General features: G+C 46.6%; 1 protein-coding gene across 1 annotated transcript in view; it reads left to right on the top strand.

The window, feature by feature from the left end:
* Cdh13 (cadherin 13) overlaps nt 1–20,343 on the top strand; it is a 996,812-nt gene that overhangs the window by 973,166 nt on the left and 3,303 nt on the right. Inside the window, exons 12-13 of the mRNA XM_052728155.1 lie at nt 10,824–11,057; nt 12,803–13,021. Of these exons, the coding sequence (XP_052584115.1) occupies nt 10,824–11,057; nt 12,803–13,021 (453 nt within the window). The remainder of the gene's footprint in view (nt 1–10,823; nt 11,058–12,802; nt 13,022–20,343) is intronic.

The raw sequence follows: 20,343 nt of genomic DNA, 5'->3' as shown, positions 1-20,343 counted from the left end.
CCACCTGTAACCCCCATACTCAAGAGGTTCTGGACAGAGGAAGAAGCCAGCTAGACAGCAAATTCCAGGTATGGTGCAAGACCCTGCCTCAATAAAATGGTAACAAACAGCGCAAGGACTTAGTCAGCTCGGGTGCTGTAACCACTCACACTTTCTCTAAGAACCACCTTGCCCTCGTCTCTCCTGACCTTATGGTCCAAGGAAGAACAGTCTTTGTCTTCTGATGGGCCTGCTCTGCAGAAAAGGATAGAGGAATTTCTGCAGAGAAAACAGACAGAGAGCAAACCCTTTGCAGTCTAGCACACTCCACATAACTCCACTTGTCCAGGTCAGAATGACTATAGCAGAATTAAGAGTGTTTTCTCTTAGGTGCCTCTTAGTGGCTAGAACTGTGGAGTCTGGATGGAGTTATATGATAACACTGACCAGGGCTGGAAATCAGAACTTTGGGTCTGCAAGCTTAGGGCTTATCATACAGATAATGTCTCAAGTCTTGCTTCTGTATGATGTGGATAATGCTGAGATTAGAGATGGTTTGAAGAGAAAAGGATGCTTTTTTCTTAACTATTATCCATTTTAAGATTTCTTTTTAATTATGTGTCTATGTGGGGAAGGGAGGTATGTGCACTTGAGTGCAGGTGCCTGTGGTAGCCAGCAGAGGGCATCAGAGCTACAGGTACAGGCAGTTGTGAGCTTCCTGGCATCGATGTTGGGGACTGAACTCAGGTCCTCCAAAATAACAGCAAGCACTATTAACCACTGAGCCACCTCTCCAGCCCCTGTTACTCATTTTAATGAGCTGCAAATTATCTAAGTATATCATTTCCATGTAACTGAAATGCTTTTGTTTTGCTAAACCAGACCTTTCACGTTGGCAAGCATTTTGTCTTCAGAGATGAACATTGTCACTTGCCTTATATGATCTAGACTTTCTGAAAAGGTTAAGATGTTGCCTTCAGAGCACAGAGACACCAGGGAAAGACTTTGACAAACGCAGAATTGCTGCCCTGTCTTAGGAAGGGATGAATAACAACAGCAAAGGAAGATACTGAGCTGGCGAGGGAGCACTCAGGAGTCAAATGCTGTCCTCTAGGGAGATGTGCCACAGACAAGCCAGAGCAGTCACAATGAGCAAAGGGTGAATCCTGGAGTGATGGCCATACTGCCCAGGTCACCTCCAAGAAGGTCTGGTGTTAGCCCCAGTGTCTCCTGTGGCTTGAGAACAGCCATGAGCAGTTTCTTGAGAGAGGTCTAGACTCCCGCTGGAGTGTCCATGACTGGTAGCTGATCTCTGGGGTACCAGTTCCTATTCAGGTTCTGCCAGGCTGGTCCCCCACTTCCTCACCAGGATTCACACCTGTCACCCTTCCTGTTTGGAAATTGCAAAGGCTTTAGCATCCCATAATGGTTACCTCATAGAAGATCTAAATGGTGGCTCCAGATACTAGAGACAGGTATTTCTGGATATGTGTGAATGTATGTTACATATGCACATGTGCTCATGTGGAGGCCAGAGGCTGATGTTGTGTGCCGTCCTCAGTTGCTTCTCTACTTTAATTCTTCTTTTAATTGCATGTATTAGGAGGAGTACCCATGAGTACAAGTGCCCTCAAAAGCCAGAGGGTGTTGGGTCTTCTAGAGCTGGAGTTGCAAGTGAATGAGTCACCCTCCATGGGTGCTGGGAAGCAAATGTGAGTCCTCGACAGAGGCAGCCTGCACTCTTAATCACTGAGCTGTCTCTCCAGCCCCTCCCTCACTGAAACTGGATCTCACCAAGTCAGCAAGACTAGCTGGCTCCCAAGCCCAGGGACCATCCTGTCTTCTACTTTCGCGGAGCTGAGAGTATTGGTGTGCACCACCGTGCCTGGCTTCCCATATTGGTCCAGGGGATATGAACTCAGGTCCTCATGCTTGTGTGACAGACACTTCACCAACAGACCCGTCTCCCTGGCCCCAGGGGCAAGTACTATGCTCCAATAGACACAAGTGCCCCTGCTTCACACCAATGCTATGCAGAGAACATGAAAAGAAAAATACCCCACTTAGGTCTCCCTAATGATATGAAACAGGAAGTTCTCATCGCCTCTGGAGTCTTTCTGTGGTCACCAAAATGTGCCGTTTTCCATCTGGGAGATTCATGATCATGCCTCATGACTCAACAACTTGTATAAAGTACATTTGAGCCCATCCATGAAAAATGGGGTGTGGGTGACTGTGCTGGCTAGTTTTATGTCAACTTGACACAAGCTATCATCATCTGAGAGGAGGGGACCTCCATTGAGAAAGTGCCTCCATAAGATCTAGCTGTAGGGCATATTCTTAATTAGTGATTGGTGTAGGAGGACCCAGCCCATTGTGGGTGGTGCCGTCCCTGAGCTGGTGGTTCTAGGTTCTATAAGAAAGCAGGCTGGGAGAGCCATGAGGAGCAATCCAATAAGCAGCACTCCTCCATGGCCTCTGCGTCAGCTCCTGCCTCCAGGTTCCTGTCCTGTTTGAGTTCCTTGCCCTCACTGCTTTTGATGATGAACTGTTATATGGAACAGTGTGTGAAATAAACCCTTTCCTCCCCAAGTTGCTTTTGGTCATGGTTTTCATCACAGCAATAGTAACCCTAACTAAGACAGTTACCAAGAAGACAAACCAAGACAGGGTGTCTAACAGCTGTAAAATTAAAGTGTAATTGACCAAAATAATGGTTTTTCATAGACTCAGATACATCCCACACCAGTCTGTCCTTCACCTCAGTCCCCTGGGTGATGGACGCTCTGAAGATAACATGGGTTCCACAGTGGAATATATACAGTGTGTTTGGATGGAGTAAAGGAAAAGCTACTGTCCAGTCCTGGAGTGAGGCAGTGTCTGAGCTACTGAATAACAGCCCGAATAGTGGGTCGGAGGAGACCTGAACTTCAGAACAGACCTCAGGCTGCTGTCCTTTTCTTTAGATCAGCCCAAGACAGTGTAGGGGCGGGGAAGATGATTCAGATTGATTCTGCTTAAAAGATGCTCGTTTGGATAAAAGCGGGTCATGTGTTACAACAGCATCCCAATTAAGCCAGCTTAACACCCCTTCTTGCGGTTGTTATATAAAGCAAGGGAGAAAAGTAAACATCAGACCTGGCCATCAGCCTTCCTGCTGTCAAGCACAGTGAAACATCAATCAAGTTGGAATTGCTGGCTACAATTTTGTCACCGAGAAAATGACTCAGTAAAATGACTCTTGAGATCTACCTGGTGATGGAGAAGGAGTGGCCGGAGCTGTGTGGAGTTAGCTCTCCCCTCCAGCTCCTCAGGGTGTGCCAACCCCTCATCTTAGCAATGTGACTGCATCCATGAGACTGAAGGTCTCTCTGCCTGGTTTCCCATTGGCGTCATAAAGCTAATGCTGCTGGCCTGCTGGGCTGTCATAACAAGACAGAAATCAGGGGCTGGGGAGATGGCTCAGTTGGCAGAGTGTTTGCAACACAAGCCTAAAGGACATGGTGTGGATCCCCAGCACCCATGTTAAAAAAAAAAAGCTCTCTCTGCTCTTGACCATGGATGTGATGTGACCAGACCCTTCAACTTCCCGATGCCTTGACCTCCCCACAATGATGGACTGTGGCCTGGGACTGTGCCCTCAAAAGGCCAGCATGGCAAATGACCAATCCTGGCTCTCCAGGTCCACGGTGTGATGTGAGTTGTGACAGGCTTCGACAGCTTCACCTCGACAGCCTGGCAGGTTGCATTCCACATTTGCCACATAAACAACCTCACCTTGTTCACTGGCCCCCATGTAAAACCACTGTAACTCATGATTCCCAAGGAACAGCCCATGCTGAATGCCTCCAGCACTGGTTCAGAAGTGGGACCGGTGACTAGGACAACTTCCTACTTCCCAGCACTTCTGGGAGCTAGCTTCTGGGAGTCTCTCTGTGATCCTGACATTCTGAAGTATACATAAGAGATATATACACTTGTGCCTGCGTGTGTGCGTGTGAGTGGGGATCCATGTAGCCCAATCTGGCCTTGAATTTGCTATGTAGCTAAGGATAACCTTGAACTTCTGATCCTCCTGCCTCCACCTCCTGAGTGCTGGGATTACGGGTGTGCACTCCACACCTGGTTTTGTTCTGTGCATATGAAACCAGCCCACCCAACTACCCCAGGGACCTGTTCATCTAAGGGAGTCTCATAAGCTTAGGATACTGTCTCCGAGTGTAAATCTGGTCCTTTGCGTGCAGATATTGACAGCAGGCTTGTTTATAACAGGCAAAACTTGAAAATGCCCATTAGTAGTGAACACATGGACAACACTTGGTCTATCCATGTAGTGGGGTGTGATACAGCTACCACAAAGGACAAAGTGCTGGAGTAGGCTTCAACATAGATGAGCCTCAGAAACACATTAAGCAAAAGAAGACTTGAAAGGGTCACAGACTTGGGCTGGAGAGATGGTTAGTAGTTAAGAGCACCAGATGCTCTTGCTGAGGACCTGGTTTCAGTTCCCAGCACACACAGGGCAGTTCATAACCCTCTGTAACTCTAGTTCAGTGGATCTAACGCCCTCTTCTGGCTTCTACAGACACTGCATGCATGTGGTTCACAGACATACATGTAGGTTTAAAAAACTCATATACGTAAAATAATTTTTTAAGATTGCGCATTGCATATTCTGTTCATATGAAATGTCTGGAACAGTCCACAACAATAGAAAGTAGGCTAGCAATTGCCCAGGGCCAGCAGTGGGTAATAGAGAGTTAGTGCCAGGAGTCTCTTCTTGGGGAGAATGAAAACCTCTAAGATTGGAATGGGGTACTGGTTACATGGCTGTAAATTTACTAGAAAATCAATTTTCTGTAAAAATAAGTGAAGGCTGAGAGAAAAGGGAGTAATTCGGAATTGGGAAAACTATCTTTAATTCCTGTGTAACTTTTGAAGCTGGCATTTCCTTTCGGGTTATTATAGCCCTCACAGTTATTGTAAAGAAAATTAGAAGCAGAGGAAGGTATTATTTTAATGTTCATTACCTGGGGAGATAATTGCCACTTGGGTTCTAATATACTCCCTTCTGATCTTTCTCCGGCCATACATACATTTTTAAATTAGGATCATGCTACGTTTTCAGCTGTGTGTCTCATCTATGAGGTATAAAGCTTAGACATGTTCATGAGTAATGGAACCTACCAAAATTAAAAAAAAAATCATGGTATTTGGGGAGTGAACGAAATCCTGTTTTGCTAACATTATGAACAAAGCAAAATACATTTTTAAAGAGCTGGGGATGTTGCTCAGTGGTGAGGCATTTGCCTAGCACAAAGGATGCCTTGGGGCCCATCCTCATTACCAAAAAAAAAAGACTTGCTGGGCATGGTGCCACACTCTTGGAATCCCAGCTCCTGGGAGACAGAAGCAATAGGATCTGTAGGCCAAGGCCACCCTTGGCTACATAGTGAGTTCAAAGCCAGCGTGTGCCTGGTGAGACCCTTATCAAAGGGAAGGAGAGGAAGAAGAGGAGTGGAGGAAGGAGGTACAGGAAGGAACGGGGGAGGGAGGGAATCTGTGCCTACCTCTCACTACATCACCACCCTGCTTCCCTCCTCATCCATCTCTGTCTCACCTGCTGAAGTCTTCCTGCTGGAAGATAAGGCCTCTTCTCTGGGGATTCGCTTCCCCAAATGATGGAGTGGGTGTTTTTGTTTGATTTCACAGCTGAAATGAGATCCTGTGAAAATCACGCAATAAATGGTCTGACGTAGAAAATGACAGGTGACTCCGAGCATAGTGGCAGGCAACCCACAATCCCAGGGAAACAAGATCCAGTTTCTATTTCACTAGGCTCTCGAAGCAAATCCTGGCCCTGTGGAGAACTCACACCCCACTGTTATTTCTAGGGAATGTGTCAACAACTTGACAGCCATCCACAGCTGCTGACGTCCACCTGATTGACAGTAACAGTGAAGGTGTCTGTTCATGACCCACGACAATCACTAGGCTTGGCCTTGGTGCCAGCCCCACCCTGCAGGCTGTCCAGACACGGGGAAAACTCTATGACACGGTCTGGGTCCCCAATATGTTGTCAGCCAGTCAGTTAGCCAGGAGGGACAGGAAGCTAAAAATCTCAAGTATGTTTAGAATGACTTAGTTAAGTAAGTGCCATTGTTGTTGTTTAAGAAATGATTTGGAGGCTGGAGAGGTGGCCCAACAGTTAAGAACACTTGTTGCTCTTGAAGAGAACCAGAGTCCAGTTGCTAGCACCCATGTTCGGTGCTCACAACCACCTGTAACTCCAGCTTCAGGAGATAGGATGCTCTTTTCCGACTTCTGTGGGCATTGCCTTCACACATGCATATACTCACATACAGACACACACACATACACAGAAGTGAAAACAAAGTGAGTATTAATGATAATGGTTTCACTTACACGAGCAGCTCAAAATATCCAGACTCATAGAGGCAGAAAGTGGGGTGGGGCTGCCAGGATCCGGAGAGGGTAGTGGATCCACCCTTCAGTTGTTGGCAGAGGTTCAGCGGGGGAAAGGTAAGGAAGTTCTAACGACCAAGGAGCCTGATGCATGGCAGTGTGGATGTTCTCAATGCCACTGAGCTGTACACAAAAGTGGTGAGTGTAAGTATACTGTAACACAATAGCTCAAAATAGTAAGATATGAATGATAAGAGTAGTAGGGAGCCCCTGGAGAGATGGCTCAGTAGCTAAGAGCAATGGCTGCTCTTCCAGAGAACCAGAGTCCAGTTCCCAGCACCCACATGGAGACTCAGCCTATAACTCCAGTTCTAAGGAGTTCTAATGCCCTCATCTGGCTTCTGTGGGCACCTGTGCATACGTGCACATATCCACACATAAATAAAAATAAACTTTTTGATAAGCCCAAATCATAGTTTACAGATTTTTGTTTGATTTCCTAGTAGAAATAAGATCCTGTAAAAAAATCAAACTACATAATAAGTATTCTGACATAGGAAGTAAAGACTAAAGTAATGTAAAGGCATAGTGCTGCACACCTGTAATTCCAGCACTTGGAGGTTAAGGCAGAAGGATCACGAGTTCAAGGCCAGCTTGAGCTCTGTAGTAAGTTCCATGCCAACCTCGAATACATAGAAAGAAAGACCTTCTTAGGAGAGCAAAACACTAATTAATTAGTTGTCTAATTAATCAAATTTAAACATAAAGGACAACAGCTTATCAAGAGAAGACACTGTGCTCAGATGAGACCTGGACTCAACAGGTCCAGAGGAGCCCATGCTGAGCTCTCTGCTCAGCACTACCAGCCTCCGTAGAGCCCTCCGTGTGTCTACACCGCTCAGTGTGAAAGCAGCCATGTGCCTCTGGGATGAGGGTCAGTGACCTTCACTGGGTCCCCTACCACCACAGTGAGGACCGCAATGGCTCCTATCTCAGAGGTCCTTCCAGCTCTCAACTCAATCAGTCCCAAAGCCGCCCCTACACACCCAGCCAGAACCCCACACCACATTCAGGGCTGTAACTTTCTCAGACCTTTCCTGAGAACATAGCCATGGGCTTCCTCCATGAGAACTGCACAAGTGAGGGTCAATCACAGTCTATCTAAGTGGTCTGCTCCTTTCTGGTCTACTACACATATGTGCAGGATTCTCAGCTCATTGCTGATCAGCCACCCACATATCCTGGGTAACTGGCACGTTACTGGGTCTGCCGTACACGTGTTATGGGCGGATGGCTCAAACTGAGGCTTTTTTCTATTGAAATGGAAAGTCCATGAAAAAGAAGCACTGTCCTAACCAAGCTTGAGTTCTTAGATTTGTCACAGAGCTGTCCCATGGGCACTGGCGGCTACTGATGAGAAAGAGAAAAAAAGGGGGGGGGGCTAAATGTCTAGAAAATACCCAGAAGCCCCAGGACTTCCGGTTCTTCTGGAGCCAAACAGCCTTGGCAAGAGCCTTGCATTCGTCTCTGAGCTTTGCATGTAACTTCTCTCCTTCCTAGACATACAAGCGAGGGAAGCAAGCGGCAAGGCGGCTTAGCAGGTAAAGGCCATTGTCGTGCAAGCCTGACCGCCTGAGGTCAGTCCCCAGAAACCACAGTGGAAAGAGAGAGCCAGCTGTCAAAAGCTGACCTCTGACCTCCACATAGGTGCCATAGCTCCAGTGCGCACACACACACACACACACACACACACACACACACACACACACGCACGCACGCACGCGTAAAGTAATAAAACACAATGGATTTAAAATAACTTGAACTAGGGAAGCAGGATAGAGCTTGCCGAAAGGATTTTGGCTCACCCGGTCTTTTCCTCTCATCCAAAGAAACAAGCTCCTTCTACTGACTTAGAAAAAGACATTGCCAGCTGGCTGGGCAATAACACATGGGAAATTGAAGACAGTCCTGTAATTAAGTTCACAAGAGGCCAATTCTTCTGGCCATATTTCAAACACCCGTAATGTCTTCTCATCCATTCTACCCAAACGACTTTACTTCATAATATATTCAGAGCAGGGGGGAAAATATATATATATATAATGGATTCTTCTGAGATATTCAATTAGTTCAATAAAAAGAGAAAAGTGATTTTTCAACAAAGAAATTTAGCCAAATGGCTAGAGCTGACAGTGAAAAACTGGCTGTGAAGTAATTATGCATTTCTTTGGAGTTGTTGTTCTAACAAAAGTTAGCACTGCGCCCCGTTACGAAGAGCCCTCCCTGATGATTAATCACAGTCTTCCTTTTCCATGCATGTTTGCTTGAATGTTCATTCTGCATCCGTCTTTGGGTGTTGATACATTTCAATTCCCAGCGGTCCGGGAAGGGCTCTCTGTTCTCATTGCTCAGAACCCGCTCTTCATCTCCCTTCAAGCTGATTTCTCCCCCATTAATGAAAAAAAGCAAAACAAAACAAAGCAAGACATGCCTGACATTCTCCTTGCAAAATCCCACTGCTTTTTCCTTATTTGTTTTTTGATTTGGGATTTCATTTGATTTTGGTTTCTTTTTCTTATAGATGGGGTCTATTGAAGCAGGGGCTCACTCTGTAGCCCAGGCAGGTCTCAGACTCACCATTGCAGGCTAGTTTCATGTCCATTAGATACAAGCTAGAGTCATCTGAGAGGAAGGAATCTCTATGGAGAAAACACCCCCACCAGATTGGCCTGGGATGCATTTTTTTTTTTTTATTGATGGTTGATGTGGAAGGGATCAGCCCATTTTGGGTAGTGCCATCCCTGGACAGGTGGCCCTGGATGCTGTAAGAAAGAAGGCTGAGCAAGCCATAAGGAGCAAGCCAATAAGCAGTATTCCTCCATGCCTCTGCATCAGCTCCTGCCTGCAGGATCCAGCCCCGACTTCCTCAGTGATGGACTATAACTTTAAGATGAAATAACCCTTTCCTCCCCAAGTTGATTTTGGTCATGGTGTTTTATCACAGCAGTAAAAACCCTGATCCTCCTGCCTCAGCCTCCCAGATCGGTTTCTTATCTTGCTGTTCATCTCCCCTGTTTTCTCCAAAGCCACCATCTGTCTTTAAGTTTCAGGATCCTTACAGTCAGGGTCAGCCCTCGAGCATTCTAATTTTCCAGAATGGCTTCTAACAGCTCCAGCATTTGTCCTGAGCCCTGCATTTCTGCACAGTGTGTTTAGTTTGAGGGTTCATCAGCACAATCAGAGCTGGACCTGTGGCCCCTTAGTAGCCTCTGCTCTTCCTCCAGTGGCCTCACTTGAGCCCCTATTCACCAGGACAAGGTATTTTCCCTGGGAAAACTGCCCACCTCTTAATCTGCTGTGGAGACACCCTGCCGACCGCACCCAGCATCTCCTATCCATACAGCTGTGTGTTTCCTAACAATGTGTGAGGTCAGGTTGCTCCACAACCCCCTTTAAGGAAAAAAAAAAAACATTTATCTTTATGTGTATGGTTGTTTTGCCTGCATGTATCTCTGTACATCATGTGCATGCAGTGCCCAAGGAGGCCAGAGAGGGTGATTATAGATAGAGTTGTGAGCCACCATGTGGGTGCTGGAAATAGAACCTAGGTCTTCTGGAAGAGCAGCCAGTGCTCTTAAGCACTGATCTATCTCTCCAGCCTCCACACCTCCTCTTTTAAAGTTCTGGTGGTAGGTCGGGGAGATGGCTGAGAAGCTAAAGGCACTTGCTGCCAAGTTTGATGACCTGAGTTCAGTGCCTTGGATCCACAAGGTAGAAGGAGAGAACTAACTCCTCTGACCTGCACAAGTACACACACGTGCACACAGACATGCAAGCACACACACACACACACAAAAAAAAAAATTATTTTGAAATTATTTTGAAATTGTCAAACCACCATCTTTTAGAGACCATCAGTAAAGTTCTGTGATTTAAGAGGTACATCGGATCCTTAGGGAAATAGAGGAAACGTAGATGCCTACAACTTGTGGCCTACAAATTGGCTCTAACTTTTCTAAGTGACCATTGGAAACCAAGTTTGGTGACATGTCTATAATCCCAGTACTCAGAGAGGTCAGGCAGGAAGAGTGTCACTTGGAGGCCAGACTGAGTTACAGAGTTAGACACTATCTCCAATACCCAAGGTCTGAGTGGAGCTGTGACTCAGTTGTAAAGCACTTGCCTTGCATGTGTGGCTAGTTACACATGCCTGCGATGCCAGCACTCAGGAAGCTGAGGCAGGAGCATCACAAGTTCAAGGGAAGTCCAGGCAAAAGTGCCATCTTTTACTGTCAACCCAGCTGAACCTGTTACTAAATAATGAAGACAACGTGCACCGGGTATTGATCACAGGAGGTGCCCTGATAGACCAATCTCCTGCCACACCAGTGGTTCACCAGTGCCTCCTTTTCCCACAGGTAACCCTCCTGCGACAGGTACTGGGACCCTGCTGATAACCCTGGAGGACGTCAACGACAATGCTCCCTTCATTTACCCAACGGTGGCTGAAGTCTGCGATGACGCCAAAAACCTCAGTGTGGTCATTTTGGGAGCTTCAGACAAGGATCTTCACCCCAATACAGACCCCTTCAAGTTTGAGATTCATAAACAGACTGTCCCTGATAAAGTCTGGAAGATCTCCAAAATCAACAGTAAGTCAACGACTACCAACGGCCAACCTTTGCTCTGTAGGCTTTGAACTTCCGTTCTTCTTCCTCAAAGATGTTCCCTCTCCCACACAGAGGTTTCCATGGTGTTTCTGTGTGTGTGTGTGTGTGTGTGTGTGTGTGTGTGTGTGTAGTGCTGAGTTTTCTGACCAGAATGAGAAAACGATCTGTAGAAATTCTGAATGGCAGTTTCTTATCAGTGCAAACACGGCTGTTCTGTCTTCTGTTTCTTCCCTTTCTCTCTTCTTCACCTTAGGTAGCATGCCATCACCCTAGTGACCACTGTGATCCCAGCATTCCCTGCCTTTCAATGCCCCTACATTTTTACTAGCATGTCCAGTGAGATGCTGGTTCTTTGTCCTTCCTCTTTCCTTTTTGCTTTAAACAACACAGGAGTAGATGGATAGGTGGATGGATGGATGCATGCATGCATGCATGCATGCATACATACTTACATACATACATACATACATACATACATACATACATACATGCTCACAGGACTGGAGAAATGGCTCATTGATTAAAAGTATTTCCTGCTCTTGCAAAGGACCCCAGTTCCATTCCCATCACCCACGTCAGGTGGCTCACAACTACCTGTAACTCCAGCTTCTTCAAGGGATCTGACCCCCTCTCTGAACTCTTGAGAGCACCTGCAAACACATACACATAAATAAAAACAAAATAAATCTTGAGAGAGCTTGAGGAAATGCTCTTGCCATGTAGCCCAAGTTAGCCTTGAACTTGTGAGACAATCCTCCTGCCTCAGCCTCTCTGGGGATTACAGGCATGCGTCATAACAGTCAACTCCCATACATTCTTTCTTGGCAACTGACTGGTGCTGAGCATAGGCCCAAAGCCCGGTCTCAGCCTTGGCAAGTCGGAAGCTTCCTGCTTCCCAGGCCTCTCCTGGTTCCATTGTCTCATTGAGATGGGAGCCACTGACATTCAGTAGCACTTTGCAAGAAGGTCGCTGGCCCACCTCCTCTCGTTAGGTGGCTAAGGGAAAGAGGAGCATGGTGTCTTGGGAAGTCTGTCAAGCCCCCAGCGCTCCATTGCTTGTTGCAGACCTCCCCCTACTGGACTCCGCCTTGCCGACCTTGGCTTTCATCCTTAGCTTTGACACTATTGCCGTGCACCTCTCTCTCAAGATGACTGTCACAAGCAATCTCTCATTCCCCGCGCCTTTCCATATGGGTGGGTAGAATTGAAAATGTGACCCAACATTGATCACCAACCAGCCTTACTAATTATCACGCACTCTTTCTTCCTGGTTGTCCCGCCCACCTCCCTCCCCAGCGGGCACTGAGCTCGCCTTGCCTTCAGTAATGAACTTACCCTGCTGTAAATACCATCAGAGTCCACTTTTGCACCAGTGATAGAATGGGGCAGTGGGGGGCGGGGGGGGGTGAAACTGTATTGGACAACTGAGCACAGAAATTTCTATTTAAGAATGTCTAGAGTCTGTTGTTACAGCGCCAAACCACAGAAAGTGTCTCTGAATCGTTCATCCCACGTAGCCTGTTGCCACTGATTGTGTGAAATGTGGCTACTGCCACTGAGGAACTGAGTGTGTTTAACTCAAGGTTAATCGATTTCATTCCAACACACCTACCTATAACTGTAAGTTATTTGCACACAGTGACGTCTGTGCACACCAAGGCCCCAGAACCTCACTCTGCCTCCAGCAGAGGGCTTCTCCTCTCTCACACGGACTTCCTGTCTTCCAGACACCCATGCCCTTGTGAGCCTTCTTCAGAATCTGAACAAAGCGAACTACAATCTGCCCATCATGGTGACAGATTCAGGGAAGCCACCAATGACGAACATCACAGACCTCAGGGTGCAGGTGTGCTCTTGCAAGAACTCCAAAGTAGACTGCAATGCGGCGGGGACCCTGCACCTCAGCCTCAGCTTGCTGCTTCTCTTCTCTCTCCTCAGCTTATCAGGTAAGTCCTCTTGACTCCATCATGCTTATCGTGTGCCCGTGAACTTCACCACACACCACCTTGTCTCTTCCATATGTATTCCCAAGGAAGTCTGTCCCCCAAATCTTTAGTTTTGATGTCCATATAGTTGAAACTCTCACATGTAAAAGTGTTCCAACCAATGCTTAAAGGCATCTGAATGGCCCCCTGCCAGCCAAAAGAGATGCTGAAAGAGGTTCTGCTATTTGACAAACCAGCCAACAAGCAAAACCTCCCATAGATGTCATTTGCTGGAACCAATGAAAATGCACCAAGATTGGCCAACTGCTCTTCCACAGGCCATAGCTATCCTGTTCTGCTTGGGACGTGAAATGTCCTGCACAGGTTCATGTGGTTGAGGATGGAAAATGTCCTGCACAGGCTTGTGTGGTTGAGGATGGGAAATGTCCTGCACAGGCTTGTGCGGTTGAGGATGGGAAATGTCCTGCACAGGCTCTCGTGGTTGACCACTTGGAGTGGAACCTTTAGGAGGTAGGATCTATCTGAAAGGAATGGGTTGCTGGTGGGGGTGGGGGTGACCTTGGGGGTTATATACTGTCTCTACTTCCAGCAAGAGCTCTCTGCTTCCTGTTTGACCCCTTGTGACAGTGCCTCATGGCTCTGTTGCTTCAGGCTGAGCCCTGGGTTATACCTTTCCTGATGGACTATGTCCTTTGAACTGTGAGCCAAAATAAGCTCCTCCTTCCTTCCCTAGTTCTTTCTGGGAGGTATTTGGTCCTAGTGAAGAGAAAGGTAACTCACAGAACACACTTCTAAAAGTTGCCAGAGGTGGGGCTGGAGAGATGGCTCAGTGCTTAAGAGAACTGGTTGTTCTTCCTAGAGGACCCAGGTTCAATTCCCAGCACCCATATGGCAGCTCACAACTATATGTAACTCTAGTTTCAGGGGATCTGACACCCTCATGCAGGCAAAACACCAATGTACATACCATAAATAAAAGTTGCCAGTGGACACAGATGGGAACTGGGCTAAAGGAAGATTTTGACCAAGCATGATAGTGTTTAATCCTTCACTTGACCCAAACCCACGGGAATAAGGGACCTGGATGGTAAGGTGTTGAAGAAGGAGAAATAAAGAAGACAAAAGCTAGGACCAGGAGATTGCTATGTCAAGCAAGTTTATCAAGTACAGCATCTTATATACTATTTGTAGGAGGAGACGTCAAGGTCGGCAGAGAGCTAAGTCAGACAGTGTTGACAAAGAGAACACAGATACCTCAGACACCTCAACAGCCTTAGGACTGATAACCATATCCCTTGAGAGGAGAAAGCTGAGTTCCTGGGAATGGAAACCTTAATTCCTTTGAGGACCCAGACCCAGACCAAGCCCTGGGCCCTGCCCTGGCCCTAGCCTGGACCTTACCAAGTCTACCTATGAGCGAGGACACAGAACTGGTGTCCCCTTTGTCTTTCATCAAGGCCTCTGAAAAAGCCTTGGATCAGTCTGGCTCCCAGCATTTAATGGATTTAATGATGGTGTCTAGCCTTTAATCCTAGCACTGAGAAGGTAGAGGCAGGTGGATCTCTGTGAGTTTAAGGCCATCCTACTCTACACAGTAAGTTCCAGACCAGCCAGGACTACATAGAGAGGCCCTGTTTCCAAAAGAAAACTAGGAAGGAAGGAAGAAAATAGTATTTATAACTCATGCTTCCTTTCAGTAACTGGTAATGACTATGATACAAGGACACATCACTTTGAGCAGAGGGATCACTAGGCTAAGTAACATAAATGAGAGAATGAAGTGAGCATGTGTTGCCAGACTCTCCTATGTGTGCATTGGTAGTTCAGTTTTGACCTTGGCAGTCGTTCACATCAGCTTCTGCTGCCCAAAAGGCTCTGGGGCCCCTGGCACTTAAATTTTGAGAAATTATTGGTATAATCGTGGAATAAAAAAAATTGATAGAAGGAACAGAGCATATTACATCTTGGTGGCAGGGTGTATAGGTCCATAGGAGTTGCACATTTCAACCTCTGACGTTTGCAGTGTGTGAAGCTCTCTCTGTGTGGGACCAGAGCTCTGTGGGTAGAGCTAAGGGAGGAAGTCCTGACAGTGTGTCTCTGCTGTCTGTACTCAGCATCTTCCAAACAGAATGTGTCATCGCCCCTCCTCCCACCCACATCTGATGACTGTGCCATCATCACCCCCACCATCCCACAATCCTCAAGCCTCCTTCTAAGTCCTCCACCTTCATTCCTGCCCCTCGACCCGAGCTTAGGTCCTTTTGTCTTCACTTGCTGCCATAATGACCTCACTGTCTTCCCAGCTCCGTGCCTATATGAGTTTGAGGGAACGATGGATGCTCTCCTAAATCTTCTCTGTCAATCAGTAGGGGATGAAGGGCTTAGGGTGGACCTGGAGATGGAGAAGTTAGAAAAGATTGTAAGAATTCATCAGGCTTTGTATGAGATGGAACACCAGAACGTAAGGACATTGGGGAGCAGATCAGCTACCGTGAATGAATAGTGAGGCAACACACCTGATAGGCAGTCCCTTGTTTTGCCAACAGAATCTTAGTCTTGATTCTGGGGATGTGGAAAATCTCCTTCATGAGCAGACACCCCTGATGCCTTTGTCCAGGCAGCTGATCTGCTAATGGATACCATTAGCCTGCAGGTCAGCCTTGTGTAGTATCAGCTGCAGAGATGGGAGTGGATCTCACACCAGCTGCATGCAGAACATCAAGGGAATTTTTAATGTGTCTCTACCCATACTCTGACTCTGCTCCATTTGAAACTCTAGCACTGGAGGTGTGGCTCAGAAATCTATTCCCATCAAAGACTCATGGAGTGGCAGATAATAAATGCACAGGGGGAGTCAGAGGCACCATAGTGAGTGGACTGTCTTATCATGGAGGCTCCTGGGCTTCCCAACAACCCTTTGTTCCATCCACATTATGGGCATGTGCTGTCTCCCTGGGTTGATGCTTCAGTAATAAGGAGGAGGAGAGTGAATTTCAGAATACATAAGTGAAGGTATTTGTGCTGATGACACTGTGAAAGTTCAAGTCCAGTGGTGTGTGGTGAGCCACCATAACACAGCCACAAGGAAGGGTTTTTTTGTTTTGTTTTGTTTTGGTTTGGTTTGGTTTGGTTTTGGTTTTGGTTTTTTTGTTTGTTTGTTTGTTTGTTTGTTTGTTTGTTTGATTGAGACAGGGTTTCTCTGTGTAGCTTTGGAGCCTGTCTTGGAACTCCCTCTGTAGACCAGGCTGGCCTCGAACTCACAGAGATCCGCCAGCCTCTGCCTCCCGAGTGCTGGGATTAAAGGCCTGCACCACCACCGCCCGGCTACAAGGAAGGTTTTTATGCCAATGACCTTCCTAAAAGATATTTAAGAAGTTTATAGAATTAAACCATGGATAAAACAGGAAGTTCAATTAAACATCATCAAGACGGGATTAAAAAAAAGCACACACACACACACACACACACACACACACACACACACACACACAGTATAATTTTAAAAATTTAAGCCTGAATTCAAACTACATCATAGGAGCCAAATCTGGCCCACCACCTGTGTGTATTTTAATAAAGTTTTATTAGTACACAATGCCATCCACTTATTCACATGCTGTCTGTTGTTGCCTGCTATTATAATGGCAAAGGTGAATATTTTCACAGTGACTGCATGGCCTACAAAGCTGAAAACATTTGCTACTTGGCCCTTTACAGGAAGAGCTTGCCGATGCCTGCCTTTGAGCATTATCCATAAAACTTCAGCATTTGTAGAAGAGGTTGATACCAGATAGCCTGGGAAGCAAAACTGAGTCCTCCTCCCTCCAAACAATATTCAGGGCCATATGACCTGGCATCGGTGCTCTGGTGTTCACAGGCTTTTTTTCCCTGTGCTCTTCACTGGCCTGATGATTTTATCCCACTCTACAGAAGGGAAAATCGATGCTCAGAGAGGCCCCCAGGCGAGTCAGCTGGGAAATGCCACAGGGCTGCCTCTTTACGGAAGGAGATGCCAGACGGTTGCACTTACTGTAGTATAGACGGCTTTCTCCAATGACTGAGGGTTGACTGGAAGGCTCTGCACACCCTTCTCTGACCTCTTTTTTTTTTTTTTTTTTTTTTTGGTTTTTCGAGACAGGGTTTCTCTGTGTAGCTTTGCGCCTTTCCTGGAACTCGCTTTGGAGACCAGGCTGGCCTCGAACTCACAGAGATCCGCCTGGCTCTGCCTCCCAAGTGCTAGGATTAAAGGCGTGCGCCACCACCGCCCGGCTCTGACCTCTTTTTTTAAAGGGAAATAAAACTAATAGCATGGAGAGTGATTTTAAAATGTAAATGAAATTATCGCAACTGTCAATTTTGCCATCTGAGTTTCGTGCTGATGGCATTGAAGGGCTGCGAGAATCTTCCCTGAGTGCCTTCCTGCCCTCCCTCTGAAGCAACTGCTGGTGTCCTGCTGCTGCTGCTGCTGCTGCTGCTGCTGCTGCTGCTGCTGTTGCTGCTGCTGCTGCTGTTGTTGTTAAACACAGCTGTGGTTTGACTTGGACAAATCTCTGCAAAGAGATCTAAAGGAAGGGCTTGCTCAGAAAACTTTTAGGCTTAATTCACAAGAAACGGTAAGAATACGACCTGAAGATTAGGTAAAGAATCTTACAAGTTCCAAAATTAAATGACCCTGTGTTTGGGGAAGGCAGAGAGCCACTTAAGAACAACCTCTGTCACTGTAAAGAAGCTGGGGGCAGGGAGGGTGGCTCAGTAGGTAAGGTGCTTGACTAGCAAGCCTGAGATTGTGAGTTCAATCCCAGAACCCACATAAACACAAGCCAGAGCAGCAGCTGTCACACACTTGTAGAGCTGACCGAGGAGAAGGCGGATCCCCGGGCTCAGTGGTCAGTCAGTCTAGACTACATGGCCAGTCCTAGGCCGGTGAGAGACCCTGTCTTAAAGAGAAAGAGGCAGCACCTGAGGAGTGACACCTGACACCTGAGGAGTGACACCTGACACCTGAGGAGTGACACCTGACACCTGAGGAGTGACACCTGAGGAGTGATATCTGACACCTGAGGAGTGACACCAGAGGCTATCTTCTGTCTACACACACACACACACACACACACACACACTCCTGTATACAAGGATGAGACTAACGAAGGCTGGAGAGATGGCTCACTGGTGGAGAGTGTTCTATCAGAAAATGGAGCTGGATTCCCAGCTCCCCCATCAGGCAACTCACAACCTCATGGATCTCCAGCTCTAAGGGATCCAATGCTCCCTTATGGCATCAGTGAGAAAACACACACACACACACACACACACACACACACACACACATACACATACATACACACCACACACACACATGCACACACATACACATACATACACACACATACACACATATATACATACATACACACCACACACGTACACACACATACACATACATATACACAGACATACACACACATATACACATACATACACACACATACACACATATACACATACATACACACACCACACACACATACATACACACATACACACAGACATACACACACATACACACACACAGAGACACACACATCAAATATTTTCCTTAAAAAAAGAACAATTTGCCGGGCGGTGGTGGCGCACGCCTTTAATCCCAGCACTCGGGAGGCAGAGCCAGGCGGATCTCTGTGAGTTCGAGGCCAGCCTGGGCTACCAAGTGAGTTCCAGGACAGGCGCAAAGCTACACAGAGAAACCCTGTCTCGAAAAACCAAAAAAAAAAAAAAAAAAAAAAAAAGAACAATTTTTTAGAAAGTTTTAAGATGAGCTAAAGACAGTTGTTATTTTTTTTCAATTAACCTCTATTAAGGTGTTATATGCACACACACAAAAAAAAAAGAAAAGAAAAGAAAGGGAAAAAAAGCCCAGCTGCAGAGCCACACCATAATAGGGCTCCCTATTTGCTATCGATCCCTCCCTGGAACCAGGTCTTGCCTAAACTGCTTTCCCTAATGATAGCTTCGCCTTTTTCTAGAATTTCCTAGAGTGCATTTACACCTTGTTCCCTTCTCACGTGACATGTGCTGTGGACACAGGCAGAATCCTAAATTACAGAAGCCACACAGAAAGGCTGTCCTCTGCCGGGAGATGGCCCCAGGCAGGCTTGGAAGACACTGTGGTCCTTTAAAGCCATTAGACTTTAGGGACAATGATAGCTGACCCTTGAGGGATTTCTTTGTGCCAGATGCATACAAGCAAAATACTTTACATAAATTATATAGATTCCCTCACGGAATCGTCTCAGCAGCCCTAGGAGGTGGATCATTTACATGATCATCTAAATTGACTTAAAACAGGGATTGGAGACTCTCATTTAAAAACAAAGAGCTACAGACTAATTTAATGGATTTTATTCAGCCCCCATTTTTTTTTTTATTTTAGCCAAGTTGTCCCCTAAGGAACAGTTGGTAATATCTAGAAATATTTTTCATTATCATGACGAAGAGGATGCTGCTAGTGGCATCTAGTGGAGAGAGGCCAGGAACAGAACTAAATGTCCTCCAGAGCATGAGATGGACGACACCTACTTTGAAGAGACTCCCCGCCCCAGATGTCATGAGTGCCAGGGCTGAGAAGCCTGATGCTGGCCTTTGGCAGGCATGAGATGTCAGAAGCAGGCAGAATCTGGCAGGATGCGTGGCTTTGCATCATTGAAAAACCTAAAAGGGACCATGGCTGGGGAGATGGCTGAGCTCATAAGTGCTTACTGAGCAAGCCTGAAGACCCAAGTTCAAATCCCCAACATCTCCCCATGGTGGTACGTTTCTTTTTCCCAGTGCTGGCACGTGGGGACAAGAGGACCCCTGGGGCTTTCTGGTCATCCCGTCTAACCAAACCAGTAAGATCCAGGTCAGTGAAAGACCCTGGCTCAAAAAATGAGGTGAAGAGTGATTGAGGACAATACCTGTCTTTGACCTCTGGCCTCCACACACACATATGCAAACATACACACACATGTACACATATACAAACATACACACACATGTACACATATACACACATACACATATATGTACACACACATACACACACACTAAAAAGGCTGTTTATACAATCTGAGCTGGACATGGTGGCACACACCTGTGACCCCAACACTCAGAAGACTGAGGGAATCAAGGCCACCTTGTCACATAGCCTGGACTACATGACACTGCCTCAAAACAACAACAAATGTAAAGAATAATCTTATTACACCTCTTCAAAATAGTTTATGATTTATATCCACCTGCCAGCAGACTTGACCATTGTAAGGAGGGAAAACCACCTCAGGGGGAAG

The sequence above is a fragment of the Peromyscus californicus genome, unplaced genomic scaffold, assembly GCF_007827085.1.
Source record: "Peromyscus californicus insignis strain IS unplaced genomic scaffold, ASM782708v3 Scaffold_8__1_contigs__length_139910024, whole genome shotgun sequence".
NCBI lineage: Eukaryota > Metazoa > Chordata > Mammalia > Rodentia > Cricetidae > Peromyscus > Peromyscus californicus.
The sequence above is the reverse complement of the archived record's forward strand: the minus strand, read 5'-3'. Positions and strand labels throughout refer to the sequence as shown.